Source organism: Humulus lupulus, chromosome 5 (genome assembly GCF_963169125.1).
Source record: "Humulus lupulus chromosome 5, drHumLupu1.1, whole genome shotgun sequence".
In the NCBI taxonomy this organism is placed as follows: Eukaryota; Viridiplantae; Streptophyta; class Magnoliopsida; order Rosales; family Cannabaceae; genus Humulus; species Humulus lupulus.
The window spans coordinates 244142671-244155207 of NC_084797.1; the positions used below are offsets into that span (position 1 = coordinate 244142671).

The following is a 12537-nucleotide window of genomic DNA, read 5'->3' on the forward strand; positions in this document are numbered from 1 at the left end:
TGCACTTTTCTATTACCCAATAAGGCAAAAAAGGAATCTTTGCATGCAACACTTAATTTTTTTTACACTTTTATGACTCACTGTTGCACATGTGAACTCCAATAATAATTTGATAATGTGGGTTATATAATACATACAAATATTGGGTTTGATTGTAGGAAGAATAAGAGAGAAAAGAAGACAAGAATAATGAGATGTAATGAGTTGAAATTGTCCTAAAAACCTCTTAGGTCTTCAATATGCAGAGCCAGCCCTTCCAAGGCCTGCCAAAAGGGAAACACAATTGATGAAAACCAAGACCAAAATTGATAATATGTATAATTGAGTCATGAGTAAAACTTTGAAAAATGACATTTTTTTAAGCATCTTTTGGCAAAATGACATATTTTTTAAAGTTATTTTGTACTTTAGCTTAGTTTTAATAATTTTTTACAAAATAAACTCTCATAATTTAGACAGCTAGTCGAAAATTTAGACAGGTAGTTAAAAATTTAAACAGCCGGTAAAACTTTTTTGTAAAAAAATATCAAAAGTAGTTCAGAGTACAAAATGACTTAAAAAAAATGCTATTTTCACCAATTTCTCTTTTTTTTTTTTTTTTTTAATTCTTTATAAAATGGACTTTTAGATAAAGTGTCAAATATTATTGGTAGGGTGTTAAGTGTACTAAAAGGACATTTTACGAAGAATTTTTTTTTTTTTATAAAAAAGAGTACAGAATGACAAAAAAAAAATTGCAGAGCACCCTTGTGACCTAGTTAAATTAACTACCAACTTACTCTCTTGGTTTCATCAAGTAGATCTTCCAATGCCTCAATTTTCTGCAATATTACAAAACATTAACAATAACATACATCTCTTTAATGATGTGTCTCTACTCTAAGCTCAAACTAAAACTAAAACTAAAACTAAAACTAAAACTCAATCTCAAACTCACTGTTTTGGTCTCTGCAAGTGCTGTTTCCAAACCCCTGATTTTCTGTAATATAAACAGAACAATTAAAGATTCCAATCTATGTTTTCAACAAAAAAAAAACAGGACAAAGTGTTGAGTTTGAGGTTAGTGATTTACCATATTGCGTGCCAAGGCAGACTTTGAAGCTGCTCCAATCTCTTCTTCCTCACCATTGTTGTTCTCATCTGTTGTTGTAATTGCCTGCCACAAAAAAAAATGAAGCAACCATACTATATTAGTGGACTTTGTTATTTTCTCTGATTCGAGATAGACTTGTCCTCGAATTTTAGATGTCGAGTGTTAGAATATGGAAAGCGGTCTAGAAGTAGAATGAAGTGCATGGTAAAAAGCATGAACTTCCATCTCAAAACCAATTAATGATGCGTGGAGTAACTCATACTCTTATAATAAATTGTTGAATAATATTGGATTGTTCGATCGCAAGTGTCTCGTTGGCTTTTTTGGCTCACTATCCCCCCGAATCACAAGTAGTTCTTTTGGCTTTCTTTTTGGACCGATTTTTGGATTTGAATCGAACACATACTTGTTAGAGTTTTCTTTGGCTCTTGATACCATATTAGAATGTGGAAAGTGGTCTAGAAGTAAAATATAGTGCATGGTAAGAAGCATGAGGTTCCATCTCAAAACCAATTGGTGATAAGTAGAGTAACTCATACTCTTATAAATTGTTGAATAATCTTGGATTGCTCGATGTCTCGTTGGCTTTTTTGGTTCACTATCCCCGAATCACAAGTAGTTCTTTTGGCTTTCTTTTTGGAAGTTTTCTTAAAAAGTATGAGGTTACATCTCAAAACTAATGGTTGACGAATGGAGTAACTCTTACTCTTATAATAAATTGTTGAAAATACCCACACACTTTCCATGTGGGATATTTTATCTAACACTGAATATACTAGTACTGAGATGAATTTGGACCTGAACAATTTCTGCAATGTCTGGATCATTCCAGGGTCCCTTGTCACTTAACAAGCAGCCACCGTAGTCAGAACACGTGCAGTTTCCACCCAGAAATGTGGGCAAGTAACTGTCATTATATTATGTATGCAACATATGTTAATGAAACAAATCATCTTATTCTTCTTTTCTTTTTAATAACAAAACTCTTAATAAGCACTTGCCTCAGGTCAATAACTTCAAGCAAATCATTAAGGTAGTTGTATCCCAGCACCTGATATAGAAAAGTAATATATTACAATGTGTATATATATGTGATTGTATTATGTATATATAGTTGAATAAGAATGATGAGCACCTTAATCTTGGCTAGAGTACGTGCATCTAGAAAAGCCTTGACTACTTTCCACAGCATTCTAAACCCAGAACCAGCATTCACAATAAACAGACGATGCATAGTCTGATAACATATATATATATATATATTCATATCATTACACCATATTATATATAATAGTATGTAATGTACATATTTCATTCAAGGGATAGTAATTGATTTAATAGATAACTTATACCTCCGGGTAGTAACAACTATCAATCTTCTGAATTTCCATGAAGATATATCTTGCAGGCTTTGAGAAATTAGCCAATCCCTATTCAAAGTTATAAAACTTATTAATATACTAATAAAGTTGAATATATATATATATTTATAGATGAGAGAAGAGAATTGGCTTAATTACCACTCCTTGCACATCTAGAATACTTGTGGTTGAAGCAACATGAGTTTTTGCTGCAATAGAACATGAAGGGTATCTGAACTTCAATGTCTTCTCTTGTTCTGACACATGGTATCTGACAAATCTTTCAACCGTTGTTACTTGTAATAGTTCATTTAGATCAATCATCCCAATCCTTTCTATGTATACTGGTCTCCCATTTCGATCAACACCATGAAAACCATGTGGATAGCACTTCTTGACCCTGTCAAGCTCCTCAAATTTGAACTCCTGCAATAACATCAGTCACTGGAGAAAAGGGTGTGCATAGTTGTTGAAATGAATTGAATTGAATTGAATCTAACCTTTTGAATAGCATCAGCTCTATACTCTTCTCTCCATTTAAGATAGTTCAAGAACATTTCTTTAGCTTCAGCAAAATTAAAGTCCCTCATTCGAAGAAATCTAAAACAGATAATAGTAACAGCAACAACCCTTTAGAACTCACCATAACATATTTCAATCCTCAGTACATTATAGGGCTTTTTGGCAAAATGGCATATTTTTTAAAGTCATTTTGCATTCTAGCCTAATTTTAATATTTCTTTGCAAAATGGTCTCTCATAATTTAGAAGGCATATTTTCACCGATTTCTCTACATTATATCATTAATTACTTACTTACCTCAAAAGGGTATGATAATCATTGTGTTTTGGTGGAAGCTGAACCTCAAGAAAAAGCATTTCTCGAAAAGATTGAACAAGCTGTTCATCTTTAGGATCATGGTTCCCCTCAAGAACTTGTTGCAGGCTCTTAGTCCTTCCAATCTTTTTCAATGTTCCACCAAGCTTGAGAGGGTATGACAACATGGATTTGAAGCCTCCAGAAGAAGAAGAAGAAGAAATTTTTTTCTCTTGCTTTACAGGAGGCAGCTGCCAATGATTTTCAATAGGTGGATGAATAGTTTTAGTCCTCTTTGTGGTTTTCAGCTGAGATGTCTGCCAACTGCTCGATGAGGATTCTCCTCCACCGCCACCGCCACTGCTGCCACCACCGTCACTGCCTCTTGTGATGACTATTCTACTGTCATTATCCTTTGAGCTATACATATGGAAAATGACAATGTATACTTTTTTTGTTTGGTATAGAGATTCAGTTTCACTTTTCTCCACAGTTTGAGAACTATTATGATTACTTGTCCTTAAGTAAAGATAATAGTTGTAGTGTTACCTTTGTCTTTCCCTAATATGAAACAAAACAACTCCAAATGATTTATGGTTTGAGATTCAAATAGTGAAAAGGGTGGGAATATAATGAAAAGAACAGGAAAAGATGAATGAGAATGATAATGAAGATGGGAAAGAATGAAGTGATATTGTCGAATGGGAATAAGGTAATGGAATCAATTCTTTGCTTGCATTGTCTAAATTTAAGGAATCTCTACTAAGACAGACAACAGAAGTTAGTTTCCATTCAAATTCAAATGTGATTTTCATTAGAAATAGAGAGCTCAGAGTTGGGTCAATACTCAATATCTTGGGCCTTCTTTGGACCTACGTTTTTGGGCTTAGTTTACTTTAGTTTTTGGGGGCCCAGTCCAATTTTCTGGTTCCTTATAACCTTTTTGTGATCAAGAATCCTTTTGTACTTGTACAAAGTTCCAAACTTTATTCATCAATTGCCAAACCATCCTTTATTTTTTATTATATTATTAATGAGTAATTGGAAAATAATTTATTTTAATACCATTTTGCAAATTAGTTAGACATATTTGTGATTTTAGTTCAAATATTTTGATCAAAATTGAGGTCAGGAGTCTATTTGAAACACTTTACAAAACACATAATACAAAAAGTAATTTACAAATCATCCGGTCAAAATAGGTAATGAGATAAAATACAGCGTATAAAAAATATAAACTATTAATAAAAGGGTTTATACTTTTTTGGACTCTGTGTTTTTTTCCATTATCTGTTTGGATCCTGTATTTTGATAAATTACTTTTTGGACCCTATGTTTTGTAAAATAGTTAAAATAGAACCCTAAACCTGATTTTGGTCAATGTTTTCTCAACTAAAATCACAAATAATTTACCAAACTAACAATTCAGAACAAAAATAAAATCATTCTGCTTAAAAATTGTGTTGTTATATTCAATTTTTTCTTCATCAAAATTGAGTTTATGGTTCTATTTTAACCATTTTACAAAACATAGGGTCCAAAAAGTAATTTGTCAAAATACAGAATCCAAACAGATAATGGAAAAAAATATAGGGTCCAAAAAAGTATAAACCCTTGATAAAATGACAAAATTTAGATAATTAAGTACTGATGAGTTTGGTCAAGTGGAGAAGTTTAAATGTTTTGTATTGTTCAAACATCAAAGGAAAACTTTTGTAATAATTTGTGAGTTCTTTCTATGTCATATGTAGTAGAATAGTATATATAGTATATGCTAAGTCATTTTCTTTTAATTATTCAATTTGATGATTTGTACAACTTTGTATGATATGGATGTGGTTCAGTAATTAAGATGATCATGTGATTAATACACAATTGATGATAAAGTTGTTGCATGGATTCATTGATCAAGAACAGCTCACATTCTTGATCTAATTAATTAATTTGAATATATATAGAAACTGTCAACTCAAAGATAGCAAAATCTTCTTTTATATTGGTTGGTCCAACCTAGATATACATCTTAATCTTAGTCCCCATAATATCTGCAATGGACCAATGACCATGGAAACTTATAACTCTTCCAAACTCAATGCTTACTTTTCTAGATATTTACTTGCTCATGCTTTAATATTGTTGAAGTCAAAGTAGTTTAACTTAATTATTTATGCATGGTCCAAATTTCACTAATACATTCTATTAATTAAAATTAGTATCTTTATATAGAGGGAAAATATATATCAGCGAATATGTTGGATCTTGTATTTTACAAGATAGATCAAAATAGTATTATGTATACGATCTTAGTCAAAATATTCTCAAATATATTTTTTCATTCTCAACTTTTCGACCATTTTCTCTGTTACTGTGAATGCATCATCTTATCTCCAACGACCTAAGAATCGATTTTATAATTAAAAATATTTTAATAAAAATTGAGTCTAGGGTACCATTTTAACTCATTTTGTAATCTGAATTATCATTTAATAAAGGGATAATTGCGGCATAAGTACCCAATATTTGAGTTTTGTATGCAACATAGACCCAATGTTTATTTTTAGTGGCAATAGTACCCAAAGTCAGTAAAAGTGTAATTCCGTCAGTCTCACCCGTTAGGTCTGTTAATGAGCTGATTTGGCAGACACGTGTCACGTTTTTATTGGTCCAAATTATAATTATTTTTAAAATATTATTGAGGTGGACCAATCACAGAGTGACACGTGTTGGTCCAGTCATCACAAAACGAAGACCTAACGGAGGAGGCTGACAGAATCACATTTTTACTGATTTTGAGTACTATTGCTAATAAAAATAAATATTGGGTCTATGTCTCATACAAAACCTAAATATTGAGTACTTATGTCGTAAATATCCCTTTAATAAAACACTAAGGTTAATCGATCAGGTATTCGGATAAAACATAGAAACCAAAAAAATATTTTATCTCATATAAATCATTAGACTTTAGATGAAGTTTCACTTTATATGGAATGGACCAATCTCGTTGCATACTACTACTACTACTACTACAAGTAGTGAGTAATTTAAGAGCAAAATTGCATAGATCTCATGTGATGTGGAGTATACACGAGAATGAGGTCATCATATCATCTCAAGTGTGCGTAGGCATTAGCTTTAATAATAGTTGAGAGAGGAAGAAGACAAAATAATGATGAAAGGTAGAAGAAGAAGAAGTGCACGAGTGGAGAAAAGCTTGATTAGGCTTAGCTGTATCCAGAGATGGAGACACACACACACGTACGTACGTACGTACTTACGTAGTCGTAGTAGGCTGCTTCATCTTTGGAATTAATGCTCAATCCAACTCACAAAACCATATCTCACTATCTCATCTCTTACTCTTATCATCTTCCTCACCATACGATGACTCTCTTTGATGATTCAATTCTAAACATATATATATATATATAAAGAGTTTAGATAGGTTATTTATATCGTCCTACGTCATTATGACTGCTTCTTGAAATGACGACTCACCCTACAAACCAACACGAGTCTTTCCAGCGTGTTTTGTCCTCACTCGCACGTATCCTAGGAAAACTTCCCAAGAAGTCACCCATCTTGAGATTACTCAAGATCAAACACGCTTAAGTTTGGAGTTCTCAAGTGATGGGCTACTGAAAAGAAGATGTTTCTTGTTGATATAGGTAGTACCCATCAATCCATTTAAGTCATCTTCAACTGTGTAGTCTCATACCTACACAGTCTTAGAATCATCACACTTGATATTCTCCAGACGGTGTGGGATTGCACAGCTTTTTACCCAGTCTTTTTCCCCACGGATCACAGGATTCTGACTGTCACATTATTAGACCTATGTTGTTATGCTTGGAGAAACTTGTACACGAGTTAGGTTGGTCATTCGTGGCATATAAAAAACTTGATTGTTGCTATTTGGTAAAACTCTATAGTTGATTAGCGATAACTCAAGATACTTATTTAATTCAAATGTATGAGATCCGATATTGAATTGCACCATCGATTCTTAAGAATCTAAGATCGAGACCACCTTTAATTTAAAGTTACCCGATCTGGTTCCAAACCTGCATGACCTCTTTTCTGGCTAAGGAAAGGGCATCAAAGTTGAGGCACGATTCGAGTCAACACTTGACTTGGCCTCACTGTAGGCATTAAAAGAAGAGAACGCCAGCTGTTACCATAGTAGCTGCATGAATCAAAACGGATACTGGAATCCACAGCTTTCTCTCGAACATCTCTGATTTTCACCTCCTTGTGATGTTGGGAGACTGCCACACTTAGCATTTCTCTAAAAACTTGGTCACTACTAGAGGTTCATTATTGTTGAGCAATAAAAGTATGAATTGGAGGAATAAAGGTAAGGTGGGGTCTCTCTCCATTACATTATATATATATATATATATATTTACAGCTGTTGTAGTTGATGAAGCCAATCCAACTATGTCAGCTTTGGAAGAAGCACTCTTCTTTTGGCCCTTTCCTTAAGGCACTCTCTTTCTCCATCTCTCTCACTTCCACTCTCACCATGTTTATTTATTTATTGACTCATATCTTTCTCCTTTCTATTAATAAAAGTTTGAAAAAAAAAAAAAAAAACTGACACAAAAATATCATCACTCAAAAACTTTTGTCATCTCTTCTCTTCTCTTCTCTTCCAATTTACGCCTCTCTGTGTTTGAAAATAGTGCCTATTGTACAACCAATAACTCTCTCTCTCGTCTTCCTCAAACCTTAATTCCACTGATTCTTTTGTCTGTTGTTCTTGAAGCTTATAATAAAAGTTGTAGTAAAAGCACCAAAGGTGGTCCTCTTCTTCTTTCACTTCACTTATTAATAGCACTATTAATAAATTAACACTGACTTATCATAGTATTGATTTTGGTCCATACAAAAAAAAAAACCTAATACAATGAACAAAGATGTAGTAAATGAGTTAGGGGTCTCTATTAATCAAGTTACGTAGTCATAAAAACACAAGAAAAACAAAGATTGAGACTGAGACTGAGACTGATTTTACCATGTCACTTTTACTATTCAAAGTTTTAACCTTTCTTTTTCACTGATTTTATATGCACATCACATCACATAGCTGGTTTTTTTCGTTTGGGCCAAAATGATAAATTTTGCTTAATTTGAATAATATTTTATGAAATAATTTCTCATAATTTAGGGACTTAATTAAAAATTTAAATAATTAATCGAATTTTAGACCAAAATTATTTTATAATAAATTATCAAAAGCAGGTGCAAGACCTATTCGGACTTATTTCTCTTTTCATTTTATCCTTATCCTTGTTTCCATTCCTTGCCAGGTGGTCGGTCCAATGAAACACTATCATATATGTACTTTTCTTTTGGTCTATCATAAATTCAAAATTTGAACCATGATGATGCCAATTTAAATTAACACATGGTAAATAATAAATATCTAAGAATGGAAATTCACCACTCTCATCTTAAACTATTGGGGTCCTAAAAGTCAAGACAAAAAGATATTAAAATACATACCAAGTATTGGGCTTGGGTTGGGGCCACCATGACCAAATTCTATACAAAATACAATTTCACATTAAACTCTTAAATACATAACACACATTCCTTTTGCTAAGTTTTCAATTCACCTTTTGCTTACTCTTATTATCAACACCTTATTATCCACATATTATTTTTCCTTTAAAGAAAGCAAAAGGTGAAGTGAAACAAATCTATGTGCCTATTTACATATTTGAGTAAAAGTACCCCAAATACAACCCTCCCCCACCTTTTTTTTTTTTTTCCCCTAAAACCCCACGTGCACTAACACGTGGCCAAGTCAACCCTCAACTTTTATTATAATAAAAAGTCAACCCAAGAGAAGTGAGAAGAATTGTCCAAAGTGAATTAGAGCTTGGTTAAACTGTCCCAGAGCAAGGAGCATTGCCTCCGAGCAAACCCGACCCTTCGATTCTCCAAATCATACACCACCTCGAACCCTTGCTGCTGATAGTTGCCAAGTGTCGCCCCGGGCCCACCACTAAGCTCCTTCTCATCACCACCGTTCATCAACATCAGACACCCCACTCTCCTCTTCTTTCTCAACCCTCCATCACCACCGTCCAAAAACTCGTACAAATAGTTTCTCTTGGGCAGCACCACACTCGATTTGTTCCCCACAAAATGCAGTGCCACCACCGGGACCTCAATCGCCTTATCGTAGTAATAACACGGCGTCAGCCCCGTCGCGTCCTCCACCTCGCCAGCTCGCTCGTGAGCTCGCCCGACTCGCCGGTCGAACTCAGCCACCACCGAGTCGTACAGACTCGTGGGCAACATCGTGAACGTCGTCCCCGAATCCACCGCCATCCCACCATTGCCCTTTCTGTCCACACTCTTCAGAAACGCCGGCGCCGGAACGTTCTTCTTTCCGACTGTGACTCCGGCGAGTCCTATCGAGTATAAATACGGGTGTTTTGGATTGTCGAGCATTGGCGTGTACGTAAACTCAGCTCTGTTATCACCGACTCTCTTCTCTTTCTCGTCGTAACGGCCGAGAATGAGCGGACTCGGTCGCCGGACTTTCTCTGTGTCGAAAGAGTGAGCGACTAAACAGTAAGAGAAGTGGTTCCCGAGGTGAGGAGAGACGGTGGCTAGCTGAGCCGGTAAAGAAAGCAAACCACGGCCGAAGCCGGCGACTCCAATGGGCTCGCCGAGAGCCGTGTGAGCACAACCAAAGGTGAAGTCTTTAAGAACCAACGACGGAGAAGACGAAGTGGGTACCGATAAACTGTGCTTATGAAGCTGAGCAATGAAGCTTCCATCGGCGTATGCATAGTAGAAAGGTGGACAAGAGAAAGAGGCACAATCAGATATCTCGATGGATTCAAGAGGGCATCGAGCCATGGCGCAGAGGTCGGAGGAGGAGTGAGAAGAGTGTGCGGCGGTGCAAGCCGGGGACTTGCATTTGACGGTGGAGTTTTTTGGGATTTTGGGTGGCGGAGGAGTGGAGGAGGGTTCGTATTTGCCTTCGCAGAGTATGCATTCGAATGGAGAACAAGGGAACCAGACGAGGTCGCTTCCGGTGTCCATATATAGAGAAACCGGCTGAGGAGGGTTGGTTCCGACGGTGAGAGAGAGCGTGTAGTCACTTCCCGGAGAGAGAGGGAGAGAGACTTGGTGGTGGTTGTTGCCGTTGTTGCTGTGGCGGTGGAAGCGGGCTAAGGAGCGAGCGGAGGTTGATTTGAGGAGGTGGTGAGTTGTGTTGAATTGGGTTTTGGATAGAGAATGTGTTAGTGGGAATAGAAGTATTTCAGAAAAGGAAACTGAGAAGAAGAAGAAGAAGCTTAAACTAAAACAGAGTATGTTGCATAGCAAAAACAGAGCATTGGAAGAAGCCATTAATGGAGAGAAAGAGAGTTCTTGTAATGGAAACTAGTGAAGAAAGAGAGGTTTATAAAGGAATGAGTTGAAAGAGAGAAAGAAAGTAAGAAAGAAAAGACTTAGTTTTTTTTGTGTGTGTTTTGGTTTTTGGTTCACAATGTATGGAGTTTGCCCCTTTGGAAGGTGTATTTGAGGAGAGCATTATCTTCTTTAATGATCTGTTTTGAATGCTGTGGACTAGAAAAAAGAGATCAACAACTCTATATTCTATTTTAATATCAAATCAATACTTTTCTTATTGGTTATGTAAAGCTAACAAAATAAGCAACTAAACTATAACAAATTACTATTCTACATATCATTTCTTCTTATAGTGTTAGTGAAATTTTAAATAAAAACTAATCATATTATAATGATAATGAAGTGGTTTGGTAATCAAAGGTGATGGCTCTATTATCCTTCCTTGGTGCTTACTTAGTGCCCTTTGCTTTTGATTAGTCAAAATGAAACAAATAAAAAAAAATAGGACAAATAATTTTTTTTTCCATTGAAATTATTGTTCACTCTTTTAATTTCATTGAAATGACTAATGTTGAAAAGATTGATAATTCAAAGGAGAAAAATCTATTTACTTAATTGAGTGTGATTAGCCATATGAAGGTTCTCTTGCTTTTCTTTAGTAAGTTTATTTGGGTAAAGACTTAGATACTAAGATTAAAGTTAAATTACCTCTAACAAGTTAATTATGCTTCTTTTCTTGGTTCTCATGATTTAGTTAATATTCTTCTTCTTCTTCTTCTTCTTCTTTATTTCTTGAATAGTGGACTATCTCATATCATACTCAACCAAATATTTTTTGACATTATCATGTTTTGAATGTCAAACAAAGTTATCCCATTCCAATTCATAAAAAGCTGGTTTAGCATAATTGATTTTTTTTTCTATTACTAGTAGAGTCCTCAAAATAGGAGCCTAAGGATTATATATATATATGATATATATGTATAGGGAATTTCACTTGCAGGGGCTTCAAAAAGAGTCTAATCGTAGGGCTCTTAGTGTTTCTCGACCTGTGAACAGTTTTCAGCGCGAATTTTTTTTTATGACTGTATATATTATAGCTATTTAGACTATCCTGCAAAGTTTCAGAAAATTCTGAATAGTTTACAGTACCGAAAACTAGGTTCAAACATGTTGATTTCTACGCTCATTAAAAAAATTAGTTACGCGTGCAACAACATGTTTGAACCAAGTTTTCGGTACGGTAAACTATTCGGAATTTTCTGAAACTTTGCAGGATGCTCTAAATAGCTACAATATACACGGTCATAAAAAATTCGCACAGAAAACTGTTCACGGGTCAAGAAACACTGAAAACCTTATGATAGAACTCTTTTTAAAGCCCCTACGTGATAATTGTCCTATATATATATATATATCATTAAATAAATATGACATGAAAGAAAGCTACTATTGTTGCATATTATTTGCTAATGTTACATAAGCTAGTGGTAGTCCTTTACATGAATTGTCTATTCCAACATTTGGACTCAATCCTTTTATACCTAACATTTGTCCTCACAATCCCTCCAAAATAAGAATAAGTTTTATTATTAATAATAATAATTCCCTATGCAAGTTTGTCCATGTCCAACAATGTCACTCCATATCCTATATGGAATCATTTCATTTTTCAACTTTATTTTCTAATTTAATGGCTATAAAACAAATGAACTCCGCAAAGCTATTGAATTTGTTGTATTTCATTTGGTAAGGGTTATTAAAATAGTTTATCTTGAGACTTCCATTCTTATTTACAAAAATTAAGAAAATATCTTACATTAACATTAAAATTGTCTTTGAATAAAGTTTGTTAACATTATTATAATAATTATTATTATTTTCAATAGA

At 34.4% G+C, this 12537-nt stretch overlaps 2 protein-coding genes across 2 annotated transcripts; both read right to left on the reverse strand.

Annotated features, from left to right (window-relative positions):
- Positions 1 to 4029, reverse strand: LOC133778733 (phosphatidylinositol/phosphatidylcholine transfer protein SFH11). The gene is made up of 11 exons (XM_062218744.1): positions 3274 to 4029; positions 2955 to 3054; positions 2614 to 2880; positions 2446 to 2523; positions 2229 to 2330; positions 2095 to 2144; positions 1892 to 2000; positions 1073 to 1156; positions 938 to 979; positions 780 to 821; positions 1 to 263 (listed from the first exon to the last, which is right to left on the reverse strand). Exons 1-11 carry the CDS (start codon positions 3696 to 3698, stop codon positions 216 to 218), a joined length of 1347 nt encoding a protein of 448 aa, XP_062074728.1. The 5' UTR covers positions 3699 to 4029; the 3' UTR covers positions 1 to 215.
- Positions 4030 to 8749: 4720 nt separating this feature from the next.
- On the reverse strand, positions 8750 to 10824 carry LOC133778736 (probable aspartyl protease At4g16563). Its single transcript, XM_062218748.1, has one exon. The coding sequence runs from the start codon at positions 10642 to 10644 to the stop codon at positions 9151 to 9153; it is 1494 nt and encodes a 497-aa protein (XP_062074732.1). The 5' UTR covers positions 10645 to 10824; the 3' UTR covers positions 8750 to 9150.
- Positions 10825 to 12537: the final 1713 nt, after the last annotated feature.